Source organism: Mercenaria mercenaria, chromosome 14 (assembly GCF_021730395.1).
Source record: "Mercenaria mercenaria strain notata chromosome 14, MADL_Memer_1, whole genome shotgun sequence".
Classification (NCBI taxonomy): Eukaryota; Metazoa; Mollusca; class Bivalvia; order Venerida; family Veneridae; genus Mercenaria; species Mercenaria mercenaria.
The window spans coordinates 9,455,012-9,472,183 of NC_069374.1; the positions used below are offsets into that span (position 1 = coordinate 9,455,012).

At 34.7% G+C, this 17,172-nt stretch overlaps 1 protein-coding gene across 1 annotated transcript; it reads left to right on the top strand.

Annotated features, from left to right (window-relative positions):
- Positions 1-211: 211 nt before the first annotated feature.
- Positions 212-15,628, top strand: LOC123526324 (glutathione S-transferase kappa 1-like). The gene is made up of 8 exons (XM_053522914.1): positions 212-306; positions 5,575-5,656; positions 7,101-7,201; positions 7,831-7,959; positions 8,844-8,879; positions 13,029-13,145; positions 14,656-14,746; positions 15,063-15,628. The coding sequence occupies exons 1-8, from the start codon at positions 232-234 to the stop codon at positions 15,101-15,103; spliced, it is 672 nt and encodes a 223-aa protein (XP_053378889.1). The 5' UTR covers positions 212-231; the 3' UTR covers positions 15,104-15,628.
- Positions 15,629-17,172: the final 1,544 nt, after the last annotated feature.

A 17,172-nucleotide genomic window follows, 5' to 3' on the forward strand; every position in this document is an offset into this window, starting at 1 on the left:
CTGTCATCTTATTTTTCTCTCTCACCTTTTAGAAAGACAATTGTTCTTACTAGTAATGTATTGTCTCCGTATCATAGAAATTCTCTTATTTAATAAAATATGGTCTCAAAATTAACTTCTCTTTCTGAAATAAACGAGGAACTGAATTTTTAATTTCTGAATTAGTTTACTTAACGGCTGCTATTAGTACCGTGTATTTCAGCACGGCGTTTAAACCCAACTAAATGCAAAATGGCTGCGCCCACAAGAAAAACGGTAGAATTTTTCTACGATGTTGTTTCTCCTTACACGTGGTTTGCGTTCGAGGTATATAGCATTTAAATAATCAGTTTTAAGTTATTGTCTTTAGCATGTGAACTTGAACTGTTATTAAGCTGTAGTAATAGTCAGTTTACTGATTTGTGTAATTTGAACGTTTCGTGGTCAAAAATATCGTACCAGACAAATAGCAACATCCACCACTTTTTAGTTAGTTATTATTATTGGACAAAAGTCATGGTATTTGACTCTACATGTTTATGAGTGACAAAGCATTTATGTATTTGAACATAAGATGTATGGATGATTTTCTATGGGGTGTTAAATTCGTATCCTAGATTTTGACCTTTGACAGCATTTTTAGGATTTTTGTTTAAAATTGCATTTTATCTGCTGCTAGTCAAAATAATTTAATAGTCAGATTGTTTTAGATTTTTGTACTCCTGATGAAAGCTTCAAGCTTATTGGAACCACTCTCAAGTCTGTTTCCTGGACAAACGGTCACAAACCAGTACAGTTTGGTCTCCAATAACATGGTGCACAATCACGTGGTCTATGACATCATGCTGTAGGTATCGCGCCAAGCATTTTTTGTCCACAAAGCGTCGATTCAAGAAGAAAATCTGTCGTAACTATTTTGCTATGAATTTTTGTAAATTGTCGTTAGTATGTTGCAAGTCCGTTTATAAATGCGTACCTCCGATCATACTGCATTTGCCAGTGTCTGCTTTAGTTTGGCTGGAAAACGGGACAAACTGACCAAAATCGCAAAATCGCTCTTGCTATCGCTCCAAGCTGATTCCAGAACTGCATTGAAACCAGCATTCTCCTGCTGAATTCTCCAGATGGCCGTTTTGGTTTGTTACTTTTTGTCTCAAAACAGGCACTGATAGATTTTTTTTTTCACGAAAAAAAAGTGTTATTTCAGGTAAAACCAAGGGTAAAAAAGTATGCTATTGCGGCAAGTTCTGAAAGATAATTGATACCGCAACAAGCTTAAAAAGTATGCTCTAGCAGGTAGTTCTAAAAGATAAATTCTATGGCAACAAACTGGAGCATTTATGTGCAGCGACGGCTTGAACGGATTGAGCGTGATTTTCAGGATAAATCACAGGCTTTGAAACAAAATAAATATGTTTATGTGTTAAAGTAGAGCGGTATTTTCTCGGGGCTATTACCGTCATGTTACAAGATTAAAGGTTAGTCGTCAAAGAAGACTAATAAAACATACACAGTTCTTATGTTTGTATTTTAATCTGTGGTTTACACCGATTTGATTAATGCCAGTATTTTATAGTTCAAAGTCTAAGTTTTGTTGCAGTAGTCATTAAATCCAGGCGTCAACAATCCGTCTAATACATCGCCCAATCACATGCACGCTTGAACACACACACGCTTGAAAAATCGCCCATGCCCTTGCACTACCTTCCAAAAATAGCCAAAATACATAAAGGCATCAAAAACTTCTAAAAACTGCATTAGATCTTTTACGTGAGGTGAAAAGAAAACAACAAAAAAAACAACAACAACAGAAAAATGCTCCTATTTGCCGCCATTTAAATATAAGCATATCATTTTAGGCCATGAGTGCATTTTATTTCCGGGTGTATAATATTTTTGTAACGGAAATGTCCATAAGTTTAAGCAATATATGATGGAATTCATTGGTTGAAATTTACTTTATTCGGCCTTCTTTAACAAACAAACAAATTGACATCATACTTCTTTTAATGCAAAATCAGAATTACGGGAATGAGAAATATTGACGAAGTCTTTCGATTTTCAGAAAAGAAAAAAACGTACTGTTGATATATTTTAAAAGCCTTGTTCACTTTATTTACAGATAAACATCGGGTCTTTAAGAAGAGTAAGCTAAAGCGATCAATGGCTAAACAATTCTGGCATTATTTTGCAGAATAAATATAAAATGAATGTTCAAAAAATTTATTCCACTTTTTCAGTAGCTAAAAGTATAGTAGATATATACACAGCCTTTGAAATTGTAGGGATTGTAATACAGAGGAAACAGTTTGCAATTGATACAACTATGCTTCGACATGTGGAACAGTTACTGTAAGAAATTATTTTGAAGTTTCGAAATATAAAATTTTAATATAGTATGTTACATTCACAGTCATTGGCAGAACTGCTGTAAGCGTCTAATTTTATCCGAAATCCATCATTTCAGAAATAATATACATGTTTTAGATACTATAAACACATCATTGAAGTTTACAAATGTAAACGTTCTTTTAGCACATTATGAACTATCGTTTCAGAAAAATAGGATTTCTTACTCTCAGTGTATAGACAAGGTATATGTAAATATTCATAAGAAATAATTTGTGGGAAATGATACATTATTTTACAATCATATGATAAGTGTGACTTTTATCTTGTTTAGTATGATTATACATGAAGTTACATGTCTTTAAAAATAATAAAAATGAAGCTGAAAATTCTGGAATGTGTTAGTATTACAACTGTTTAAACGACCTGACTCAGGAAAAGTCCAGTCTATATCATGATACATAGCCTTAAAGGCTTACGAGAGTTAAATGTGTAATAACTAAAATTTCCAACATACACATTTCTTCAAACTTGGTCTATAGACTCATGACAAACTATTTGATACAAACTTCCAAAATATCTTCAACAACAATAAATCTTGGATTCCATGACAAATCAGATCCAATCGTAGGTTCCAGAGTTATTTTATATCTGATTACCTCCCCTGATTGTAATCAAAATGGATTTATATCGGTAAGTACCTATAGGACTTATTTGAAATTTCATTATTGTTATTAGTTGGACAGAGACAATCAGGGTAGATAACTATGGACTGGTTTATGTCAAATTACCTCCCTTTATTTCAAATTAAAATGGGTATCTGAAATTTCATTTATGTCAACAGATTTATTTGGCAGATCCTTCTTTTGTTCACTTACAATATTTATTTTTTTAATTACTTCCCTTTTACATTACTATAAATAGCTTATTTTTAGTAACTTTTTTATTATTGGCCGTAGGGAAAAACCGAGACCACTTTTCTGTGGTACAACATGGATGGTACCTCCAATTTTTAGGTGTATTTTGACATATCTATACCTTGTAAGAATTTTTTTTCTTTTTGGTTAAATTTCTTCCCTTTGTTGTTCCTGTCCTTTGGACTTTGATATTTTACTGAGGACCTTCTTGTCCTCAAGTGCAATGATAACAGGTGAGCGATATAGGGCCATCATGGCCCTCTTGTTTAATCATTTCCTCATGCCTTTTCAATGTATGTATGATTGTACAGTCACAGTGTAAGGACTTCAGTTTTCTGTATCATACCCAGGTCTCAGTGTACTGGCTCTGATATCTACCAATCCAATGTATAACCAGCTACCAGTAATAAGGAAGCTAGTGGTTTGAAACTCAACTTTATCATAATAAAACAAACTATATGATTGTCAGCAGTAATTATACTACATTTTAATCAAATATATAAAATTTCATTCATTCTACCTTTTCTTTCAATCATAATATAAAAAAAACTTTTTTCTAATTAAAAAAAAATAATATGTGTAATTTCACTAAAAAGAAAGTTATCAAAAACTGCTCAAATTTGATATACAAAATGACATGATTTGTAGAAAAATGATTTACTAAGTTCACAAATAAATATTAATAATAAAATAAATAAAATCACAAAAATATTTTTTGAACTTTTTCTGCATGTCTTATGTTCTAAGCAAATATAATGAAAAAAAAAACTGTTGAAGATTTAAGATGATTGATTTATTTGCAAGATGGCCAAATGTTTTTAGATTTCCAATAAAACAAAGTATTATGACAATTACTGTTTACATCATAGATTTCAAATGACAATGAACTCTTAACTGTACAAACTATAACATCACAGCACATATAAAACCCCTCAGTTTTAGATACGTTTTGTGAGATTTGCTGAGAAACTACTTTTAAAACCATGAGAGTTGTTAAGTGAGGTTATTAATTTGACCCAAAAGAGTAAAATTGATACAGAAGTTTCAAATTCATAATTGTAAAATTAAAAGAAAGGATAAATACCTATCCATTTAGGGAGACAATCAAAATCCCCTTGATCAAAATCCCCTTCACTGAAAAATGACAGGGTGTTACAAAATCCCCTTCATACTTTTGCAGGTGGTATCATAATCCCCTCTATGATTTTTACTTATTTCATCAAGTTTAAACACAACTATAATTACTACTTAAAAGTCTATTGCATAAAGCACGTAAATACAATGCCTTTAGCAAACATAATATAATTTGGAGCACTGATATCTATATATCTATAATGTTAATCACAGAGGGGATTATGATAACCCCTGCAAATGTGTGAAGGGGATTTTGTAACACCCAGTCATTTTTCAGTGGAGGGGATTTTGATCAAGGGGATTTTGATATACACTCATCAATTTAAAAAGCAAACGATCAATGAAGCATGTACAGATAAACTTTTACCTGTAACATGCCTGGGGCTAATTTCCACTACCAGACATGGTTTTATGGCTCTTTAGCCTGTGTATTGCTGTCAAATCAAGCCATTTGTGCTGGTGTATAAATTTGTTAATTGAGGGGCCCATAGTAATAAAAACTGTAACTAGCCAGCCAGCCATCTGGGAGTGGGGGCCGGGTCCCCTGGCCCCCCAACTGGGCACATGCCTGCTTTTTTAGAATTTCAGGTTAAACTTCCTTTGCACTTTACTTAATCTCACTTATTACTAAATGGATTTGATTCAGATTTAAAATAGTTTTTCAACATCATCACTTACATATGACACAAGGGCCATTACTGTTGCATCAGTATTTCATGAATTATCCCCCCTTTTTACTTAGAATTTCAGGTAAAAGTTTTGGTGCACTTTCACTCTATCTCAGTTATTGCTAAATATATTTGATTCAGACTTAAAATAGTTATTCAACACCGTCACTCACATATGACACAAGGACCATAACTCTTGCACCATTATTTCATGAATTATCCCACCTTTTTACTTATAATCTCAGGTTAGAGTTTTAATGCACTTTCACTCTAACTCCGACAGTTATTACTAAATGGATTTGATTCAAACTTAAAAAGTTGTTCCACCTCATCCCCCGCATCATATGACACAAGATCCATAACTCTGGTACCAATTTTTCATGAATTATGCACCATTTACTTAAGTTAAAGGTTAATTTTGATGCATTTTCACGATATCTCAGGTTGTTACTAAATAGATTCGATTTTTGATGTAGTGTACTTTGAGTGAAGAGATATGTCAGTTTTGAGTTTTATTTTCCTACTAGGTGCTTTGCAGATACAAGAATGTGTGGAATATAGACTTGAAGTTGAAACCATTTTTTCTTGGAGGGATTATGAATGAAGCAAGTAAGTATAGAGTTGTTTGTCGTTAGGAGATCATGTCATTGTAAACCATGATGGTGATAAGGAGAAGTTGAAGATATATCGGTACAGAATTTAACAGTAATAATTTGATAAGAAAAGGAAACAGTAGGAGAATATAGTGCTGATTATATTGAAAACACAGCTCAGAAATTAAGATTGATTTTCCAATCTCCTGGTGTTACTACATGTACATTACATTGTAAGCATGATTGCACTCTAAGTTTGATTGTTTGTTTGTTTGTTTGTTTCGGGTTTAACACCCTTTTTCAACAGTATTTCAGTCATGTAACGGCGGGCAGTTAACCTAACCAGTTTTCCTGGATTCTGTACCAGTACTAACCTGTTCTCCGCAAGTAACTGCCAACTTCCCCACATGAATCAGAAGTGGAGGACAAATGATTTCAGACAGAGTTTCTTATATCAAATCATCGCGGAGAGTATACGCCCTGCCCGGGGACTGAACTCGCAACCCTGCCGTTTGTAGACCAATGCTCTCTGTACTGAGCTAAGTGGGCGTATTTGAACTCTAAGTACAGTATTTTTACTGCATTTTCCAAGATTTCAAGTTACAAAAAAGGCTTTTGTTCTTGAAATATTACTTTTTTATATTTGTATTGGATTAATCTGATGAGATGCATTGATGTAAGCTTGATATTTGTTACTCAGTTTTGTATGGATACTAGTATTTTCAAAAACATACAATTAAAGACAACTCTTCATTTATATTATATCTTAAGATGAATGTCTTCTACCATAATTTAACTATCAATAATTATTGCACAGTTGAAATCTTGGTAGTCTTTTCACTTAAAATCAATTTTAGCATTGAGAAAGTATTATTCTGCAATATTCTGGAAAATTTTGTTTGTTTGTTGGATTTTAAGGCACATTACACACAGTTTAGGTCATATCAGCTTTAATGGTGGAGAAAGACTTCAGGTACCCGGCTCCTGGCATTATATCTGGCACCAGCTCAGAGCTGGTACCTGAGTAGAGCAACTGACCTGCAAGCCAGTTGGATTGCTTCCTAACATAGTGACCAGAGCAGAGGTAAAAGTCACAGAAATGAAAGTCAAGTAATTCATAAGTCAGTAACTCAACCACTAAACCTCTCAGCTACATGGGCTTGTATCATTCACAGTTTCAGACAGTATAGACAACATTTGTCATTTTTATGTGAATGACAACACATGGCATTGAAGTATAAATTGAATGGAACTGTGTCCAATGATATAAAATTGAGTTTGTAAACCAGTCTGAAAACTTCAGCATCTGATTGGCTGTTTCTTAGAATGAATTTGAAATTGACCAATGGCAAGGCTGCATTCTGTGACTGGTCTCCAAATTCAGTTTTATAGTATTGAAACCCCATGTCTTATCATATGCATTAGAAGTGAAGCATGTTTATTCAAAATATTTTTTCCAGGTAACAGACCTCCTGCAATGGTACCTAACAAAGGAAAATACTTGTTTCAAGAAATTCAACTATTGGCAAAGTACTTTAATGTTCCCGTGGTGCCTCCTAAGGTATGTTGTAATCATTTGTTTGATTCATCGTTGTGTATTTAATTACAATGAATTTTTTAGACAGACTCGTACAATTCCAGCTTCAGTTGTTTGGGAATACTGCAGATATTGTCTGGCAGGTTGATTTAATTGCAACTTTTGTGGTTAACGACAGATTCTGAACTGATGACATGCCAATTTAGATGAGTTATACAATTGTCTGTTTGTCCATCCATCTAATTTAGTTTCCATTCAGTATATTGAGAATATTATGCTGTATGATTCCAAAATTTGGTAGGCACATTACACATGGGCACTGAATGACCCCTATTGACTTTTTTATCAATGTGTCAAAGGTTGCAGTCAATGTGACTGTTTGTACAAAAGCTGTTCCCACTCATTCTTCAACAAAGTGGTCAGATGAACAAGTGATGGCACTGGTCGTCCATCAGTGTGTTAGCAGTTTTGTTTTAACTCAATAACTACAAAACACATACATTGCTTTGTGCGTATTTTGCTATGCACAGCAGTGCTTCTGTTAGACACTGAATTTGTATAAATCACTAATTTATTAACAATTACTATAACCTTTTTAAGTCAGCAGTTTGCCATATCTATAAATTTGCATGTGATATCTTCTTGTATTTTAGGATCCAGCAGAGGTTATGTTTGTGAAAGGGTCGCTGCCTACCCAGAGGTTTATCACTGCTGTTGACCTCCTTGATAGTTCTAAGGTTGAGCCTGTGTCCAGGGAGCTCTGGATGAGAATTTGGAATAGGGTATGATACATGTATATCGTAGCTTTTATTTTCTAACTGAATTACAGACAATGAGCAAATAACTACACCATTTTGCTAATATTTTCATGCCTTTATATTTCTTCTTAAAATGATAGATTCTTCTTAAAGTGATACATGTGTGACACCGCCTAGGTAGCCTAGTGGTAGAAGCCCGCTTTGAGTGCAGGAGGTAATTGGTTTGATCTCAGGCCACGTCATACCAAGGACACAAAAAATTAATATTATATCTTCCTCCCTTGGAGCTTAGCATTAAGAGGATAGTGCTAGGACTTAACAACCTGTTGTCAGTATTATGCGACTTTGTGGGGTACAGTGTGTCATGTCACGTGTCTCTGGCATGAAATTTAAGTGAGGCAGCAATATAAAGTTGGGCATTGTGCGACAAGTAGACATCATTGTTTCTATGAATGAAAAAATGTTGAAAAAGATGTTAAACTCAAACACTCACACAGTCATGTGTATGTACAATGTACATGCTTGTATATGACAAAAACCTGTTTGTTATAGGAACATTGGTTTAGATTTTTCAGAGAGTGGCATCTGTTTGTCTAACCTGTTATCTGCTCATGCCAACAAAAGTACTTGAAGGGATACCTATCGTTCTACTCAGATGTCTTCTTGTACCAGCAAAATACTGGGAGGGGCACTTCATACACAATTAAAGCTTGAAATCACCAAAGAACTGTGTCAGTTTGACTCAAAATCATTTAACAGCTAAGGATGTTTAGATTCATGAAAATCTGGGACTTTTGAAGTTGTGACCCTTTATTATTCTTGATTTATGAACATTCATGTTATGGGGAGAGGGAGTGCAAAGATATCTTTTGTTTAATTGAATACTTTCTGTCTTTCATGTTTTCTAGGATGAAGATATTGTAGACCCTGACAGTCTGAAACAGGTGAGGGGACAGTACTGTATGTAATTGGCTGGTTTATGTTGTAGATGTATGTACAGTCAAATCCATTTTCTTCATATAGAACCTTGACTGGCACTCAGTGTATCGTTATATGGTAATATTTGGAGATGGTAAAAACATGAACTTGAAATAGCATGACTTTGTGCTTGGTATAGGGTATTGCATTATTACACCCTGCCGAAAATGAAGGGATAGAAATTTGGCGTTGTGTTTGGCTGTTTCTGTGTCCATGTGACCATCTGTCCAAAATTGAAAATGATTTAAATTCCAGAAGTATTTTAGCTAGAATTAGCAAACCTCAAATAATCATTAATCAGTACATGACCTTTGCTCACATTTAGTATTACCCCCTTGACCCAAAAAAAGACTTTTTCCCATTTTGATATGTTAAAAAAAAAAATGTATCAAAGTAACATAATGATGGAGCATCATAAAACTTCTTACAATTATAGGTCACTATAAGGCAGTGTGCAGGCATAATCTTATCAGCATCTCTCCAGTAACTGCAGGGTTATTGCCTTTTAAGTGTTTTGAAATTAATAATTCCCACATAACCAAGTCGCCTTTTGATGGATCTTGATTGAATTTAGTACAAATTTAGATCACAGTAGAGTAGTTGGGCACACGCAACTTTTGTCATGATATTGTATATATCTCTAGAGTTACTGACCTTACATTGTTGTAAAATAGAATTTCTTAACTTAAAGTTTTCAAGGATGAAACCATTATCATTTCAACAGGGAATTGGCATAGGCTAAAGAGTGAATGTATTCATTTTGTCAAAACTTAATTGTTGGAACATCTTGTCTTTATGTCCATCTGTGCCTGTCTGCCTTTCCATTGTGTCAGCTCCCTATTTTTAATGAATTGGGAACATTTTCATAAACTAGCCTCAGTTGTTAACTTTATCAAGACAAAGTGCAGAGCACACAACCAAGATCACTAGGACCAAGGTCAAGGTCACACTTCAAGGGCAATGGTCAGATATCTTGAATTTGTGTCCACTCCTGTCTTCTGAACTTTTATAGCCCACCTGTGCCAAAGGCACAAGGTGAGCTTTTATGACCACTTGATGACAATTGTCTATCTGTCAACAGTTTCTTGCTTGCACGATAGTGGTTTCATTTATGATTTGATTTTAACCAAACTTGCTCATAACTTGTATCACCATAAGATATCGGTTCCTTTCTTGAACCAGCCATATCCCACAATGTGTTTCAGAGTTTTGGCCCCTGAAAGGACAAGAATTGGCTATTTTGGTCTTGTCTGCACCATAGTGTTTTCATTTATTATTTGGTTTCAGCCAGAACTGCACATAACCTTTGTCACCGTAAGATCTCGGTTCCTTTCTTGGACCAGCCATATTCTTTCATGGGTTCTTGAGTTACAGGCCCTGAAAGGGTAAAAATTAGCTATTTTAGTCTTGTCTGCACAATAGCAGTTTCATTTTTTTCATTCTACTCACCCTGGCGTCTGCGTCGGCGTCACACCTTGGTTAAGTTTTTGCATGCAAGTACATACAGCTATCATTTAAAGGCATATAGCTTTGAAACTTATTTATTCTTTTTCTAGGTCAATTACCAACCTCACTGGGTCAAGTTCCATAACTCTAACATGTATTTTGAGCAAACTATGCCCCCTTTTGGACTTAGAAAATTCTGGTTAAAGTTTTACATACAAGTTACTATCTCCAAAACTAATGCAGATATTGAATTGAAACTTCACATGTGTCTTCGGGGTTATAACACTAGTTGATAGCATCAAGTCCCATAACTCTGACCTTCATTTTGGCCAAATTATGCCCCCTTTTGGACTAAGAAAATTCTGGTTGAAGTTTTGCGTGCAAGTACATACAGCTATCACTAAAAGGCATATAGATTTGAAACTTATTTTTTCTTTTTCTAGATCAATTACCAATCTCACTGGGTCAAGTCCCATAAGTCTGACATGTATTTTGGGCAAATTATGCCCCCTTTTGGACTTAGAAAATCCTGGTTAAAGTGTTACATGCAAGTTACTATCTCCAAAACTTATGGAGATATTGAATTGAAACTTCACATGTGTCTTTGGGGTTATAAAACTAGTTGATAGGATCAAGTGCCATAACTCTGACATGTATTTTGGGCAAATTATGCCCCCTTTTGGAATTAGAAAATCCTGGTTAAAGTTTTGCATGCAAGTACATACAGCTATTACCAAAAGGCATATAACTTAGAAACTTATTTATTCTTTTTCTAGGTCAATTACCAACCTCACTGGGTCAAGTTCCATAACTCTAACATGTTTTTTGAGCAAATTATGCCCCCTTTTGGACTTAGAAAATTCTGGTTAAAGTTTTACATACAAGTTACTATCTCCAAAACTAATGCAGATACGGAATTGAAACTTAACATGTTTCTTCGGGGTTATAAAACTAGTTGATAGCATCAAGTCCCATAACTCTAATATGCATATTTGGTCAAATTATGTCTCCTTTCGAACTTAAAATTCTTTTGATATTTAACATTTTGGGTAATAATTTCCTGCTTCTGTGACGATATTTCGAATAGTCAAGCTTGGCTGTCTTACGGACAGCTCTTGTTGATTGGATTTTAACCAATCTTGCCCACAGCTTGTATCACCATAGGATCTTGGTTCCTTTCTTTAACCGGCTTTGTACTTTTACTATTATATTATACAAACAAACTTGAAGCCTTTTTCACAGGTGAGTGCTTTAGGGTCAGTGACCCTCTTGTTAAATTAGCATTACCTCAAAACGAGGATATGCAATGCAAACAACCCCGGTCTCTGGGAACAAGGTCAAGGTCACACCTGGAGGAAAAAAAGTATAAGTAAAAAATAGCTGAACTTCATGTCTGCTCAATATCTTTTAAACCACTTAAAAGATGTTTTAAAAACTAGCGTCACGTGTTAAGGCCATCAAGATGACTTGCAGTTACTGGTGTCAATGTCACACTTATAGGTAAAAAGTCAGATAGCTTAAACTTGTGTCAGCTCCATATCTTCATAACCACTTGAAAGATTTGCATAAAATAAGCATCAATTGTTAACCTCATTCAGAGGTTCAAAGTCAAGGCAGTACTTACTAGTCAAAGTTGAAATAGCTTAAATTTATATGTGCTCCATACCTTTTTAACCACAGGAATGGTTTACTCGTAAAACTAACATCAGCCGTAAACCTCATCAAGACGGCTTGCAGAATGTATAACCTAGGTCTAAATTACTGCTAAGGTCACACTTGAAGGTCAAATGCCATGCCAATAACATATTACTTTTCCTGTGGGGTATTAATCACCTAAGTGATAGCTCTAGTTCAGATCTGTACTGCAGTATGTTTCAGATCAAGTCATCAGATCTTTATCTTACTTTAATTTGCTTGGATATTTACTAGTGACCATTTAGGTACATTGTAAATGCCCTGGTGAACTGTAAACCATGGTAGTTCAGACAATAAACCACAGGAAGGCTATGGCAATTTGATAGACAGAAAATGAAAATTTGACATTGTGTTTAAAATAACATTTGAAAGAACATTTTTAAAACTCTGCTTGATACTTATAGTAGTATCTGAAAAATACTGATACACATGGTTTTCTTATCACTGTTTACCTCATTTAACATAAGTAAAAGCAGTACCAGGCATCCATAGCATGACTGGTAGTAGCTTTAGCTTAATCTTATTTAAAGGTTGTTTACATCATTATATTTTGAATGTTTAAACAGTTTCTTGAACCATGTTATATGATGAAAATGGCACAGACAGTGAAATTGCATGCACTGCTGAAATATTTCACAGCTTGTATTATTTAATTCTGCATTAAGTTAATGCATTTGTAATATGACAAATGGGAATCTCCGTTAATTTATATTTTCAATAAATACAGTTCAACATTTTGCGCTTATTATGAACAAGTTATGACTGAGGATTGTCTGAATAAAATATGGAGCATACGATATAGTACAGAAATTGCTCATTGACATTCTGAGTCTACTGCTGTAATGTATTCATTCTTAGCATACAATTGTTGTACATTCATAATGATTATGATATGACTGTTGATATAGTTCTTTGGGACTGAAGTTTATATAACGATATTTCAGCTATCTTCATGGTTTTCATTGATATTTCAGGCTGGACTTAAAGCTGGTTTAACAGATGAACAAATAAAAACTTGCCTACAAAGAATGAAGGAACAGCCAATAAAGGATAGACTGAAACAATACACAAATGAAGCACTAGAATATGGGGTATGGTTTTAGTATGTGTAGATTATTAGTCCCCTATCGGGTCTGAGATCAGTTTTTGGAACTGCAGGATTGCTACAGTGAAATTGTCCTCTGCTCCATAACTCAACCATTCATTATGGAATTTTAACATTACTTGGCATAAAATTAATGTTCCATATACTAAAACAATATGTCCTACTCCAGGCCTTTAGCTCAAAAGTCTAGGTCACTCTTCAAGGTAAAATGTTAACATGGTATTAATAGGGTTTGTTAGGTATCCGATACATAACTCTGCCATCCATCAAGGGATCTAATACTGCTTTCACAAATGTTCCATATAATGCAGTAACATGTCATGCCACACCTAGAGCTCTAGCTCAGAGGTCAAGGTCACATTTTGATGTCATCAGAGTTATTTTCCTGTACTGTCCATAACTCCACCATCTATCGGATCTATGTAATATACATTTATCATGTCCATTTAACACATTCATTTTCTGTTAAATTGATTAAATCTGACTAATGAAATTATTTGCTTCTTAGTAACATCCTTAACTATTTGCCAGATATATTTTTTGCCATTCTTCACTACAAACTCTTTCGGCAGGGATACTAATTCATGGAACTTGCTTGTTTTTGTCTGGCTACTTCTATGCTTACAAAGAATCTTCGTGTAGATCTAGGTTAAATTACCCAGAAGGTCAAAGAGTAGTTGATATGAGTGTTGCTCGACTAACAAAGTTCCAATATTGCATCGCAATACATGCTTGTTCAATCAAATGTCATCTACCAGAAAATATGATGCATGAAAACAAATGACATCATTATCCTTTGTATGGATAACAAATTTTTTTTTCGTGTTATAACATCTGATTCGCACCATGAGAAAACCAACTTAGTGCATTTGTGACCAGCATAGATCAAGACCAGCCTGCGCATCTATGGAGTCTGGTCAGGATATATATTATTTATCGCTAACAGTTTCTCTAATTGCATTAGGGTTTGAAAGCTAACAGCATTGATCATGACCATAATGTGCGGATGTGCAGGCTGGTCTTGATCCATGCTGCTTGCAAATACAGTATGTTGGTTTTCTCATGGCGTGGCACATCGGTAGAATTCCAAGCTTGATTGCTTTATCATGTTGACGACATGTCCTTTTGAATGATCAGTTTTAGGACTGTTATATGTTAACGTTTTGCCATGGCATGTGCATTATAAAAATTTGTTATAACAGCACTTGTGCCACCTCATTGTGAGAATTCTCTGTTAACACATATATTTAATCCTGTGTTAAAACACACTAGAAAAGTGACAAAGCAGTAGATGCTAGAACGTAGAGATCAAACATGCAAGGGATTTGCTGTTTATTTGAAAGGGATAATATAAAGTTTTTGGCAGTTATCTTTCAATTACCAGGTTAGGTTCTTCCCCATTTCTGTAAGACTCATATAAGTTTTCCTGTAAACATAATTTTTTACCCATTTTCCTTCCTGTTTACTTCCTGTTAATAACTGAACTTGTTTTACAGGCATTTGGTTCCCCCACAATCATTGCTCATGTTGGAAAGCCAGTCATGTTGTTTGGTTCTGACAGATTTCCTATACTTGCACAAGTATTAAGTAGGTATTTTGTTTGTTAAAAAAAATAATGACATTTTTACTGAACTTTGTCCTCATGGAAACTAAGTTTACTGTTATTTGAATATATTTAAAATCTGGAATGATCTGCAACTTAAAATAAATATTAAACGTGATGTTAATAGACTGTCTTTGATAAGAAACAGGAGTCTGAAATTGCAGTCTTTCCTGTTAAAATTTGTACATGTAGTTTTTGAAATAAATTCTTAAGCTGCCAACTACTGTAACAGTTTTATACATATGTAAAATTTTGATCATTTCATGAAATACATAGTTTATGATAACTTACGTTTTTCAGATGAAAAATGGGATGGACCAATTCCTGGGAGCAAACTGTGATATTTGGATTCATTGAAATGTTTTAGTATTAAATTGTTCATGTAAGCTAGTCTTGTTACATAAATTTATTCAAGGAGAATGGAATTAGCGCATGGATCTTGCGGGTATACTTTTGACAGTGGTGACTTCATTTAATATGTCTGAAACAGAGTGAAACTGTCAGGTGGTACTAATTTCACTCTGGTTATTTCATTTAGACCACGGCTGCCACTTACATCCTTAGCAAGGCACTTGGGCTATTTGTTTAGAATATCAAACTTTAACTTGAAACTAAACAATTAAATTCTTATAAATGTGGATTTGAATTTTTTTTGTACTATCCTTTAGGACATTTCTAGTTGATTTGGATTTCTGAACTACTGTGATATTTATTTTAAAAGTCACTATATGTTCTTTATAGAAGTGCTCCAAAGTTGAAAAGGATAGGTATTTGAAAACAGTTCTGTGATTTGCCAAAAGTTACAATGTTGTGATAATATTATAAATGCCTAGTATTAATATTAATAAAGTGATTATATAAGAATAGTCTTACCTTTCTGAAACATATAATTTGAAAATAAGATGTTTAGCTCGAGTATTCAAAGAAATTATAAAAAGTTATCATATAAGTTATTTATAGTACCAGCAAAGGGAAATTTATCTTAAAAAAAAAAAAAAAAAAAAAAAAAAAATCTATATAATATAAGTCCACAAGAAACTCTTTACCAGGTAGAGATAGGTCAAAATACACCTAAAAAATGGATGTAACATGCATGTTGTACCACAGAAAAGTGATCTTGATTTTTCTCTACGGCCAATAATAAAAAAGTTACAATAAAATCTATTTATAGTAAAACAAAGGGACGTAATTCTAAAAACAAGGGTGCCTCATGGTGGTGAACATTTGGTCCAAGTTACATCAAAATCCCTCAATGCATGAATAAGAAATGCTTCGGACAAAGTCATTCTTGAATTTGACCTTTGACCTCTAAATATGACCTTGACCTTAGACCTAGGGACCTGGTTTTTGCGCATGACAATCCGTCTTATGTTGGTGAACATTTGTGCCAAGTTACATCAAAATCCCTCTATGCATGAAGAAGAAATGCTCCAGACAAAGTCATTCTTGTGTCTGACCTTTGGTCTCTAAGTGTGACCTTGACATTAGACCCTGGGCTTGGGTTTTGCGCATAACATGTTGTCTCATCCAGGGGAATATTTGTGCCAACTGATATCTAAATCCTGTTTTGCATGACAAAGTTTTAGACTGGACAGGAAAAAAATCCTACTGACCTTTGATCTCAAAGTGTGACCTTGACCTTTAAGCTAGGGTACTGGGTTTGCGCATGACATGTCATCTCATCATGGGGAACAATTATGCCAAGTGATATTGTAATCCCTTGATGGATGACAGAGTTCTGGATCGGACAGGAAAAAAAACCCTATTAACCTTTGACCTCCAATTGTGACCTTGACCTTTGAGCTAAGGGTCCGGGATTTGCGCACGACACGTCGTCTCATCATGGGGAACATTTGTGCCAAATAATATTAAAATCCCTTAATGAATGTCAGAGTTATGGACCGGACACGAAGCAGACCCTGTTCATGCTATGTTAACATTTGACTGCTAAGTGTGACCTTGACCTTTGAGCCAGGGGTCTGAAAGTTGTGCATGACACATCTTCTTATTATGAGGTACATTTGTGCCAAGTAATATTAAAATCCCTTCATGGACGGCAGAGTTATGGACCGGACAGGTAAAAAGCCCTGTTGACCTTTGACCTCAAATTGTGACCTTGACCTTTGAGCTAGGGGTCCGGGTTTTGCGCATGACATGTCGTCTCATCATGGGGAACATTTATGCCAAGTAATATTAAAATCCCTTCATGGATGGGAGAGTTATGGACCGGACAGGAAAAAAGCCCTGTTGACCTTTGACCTCCAACTGTGACCTTGACCTTTGAGCTAGGGGTCCGGGTTTTGCACATGACACGTCGTCTAATCATGGGGAACATTTGTGCCACGTAATATTAAAATCCCTTCATGGATGGGAGAGTTATGGACCGGACAGGAAAAAAGCCCTGTTGACC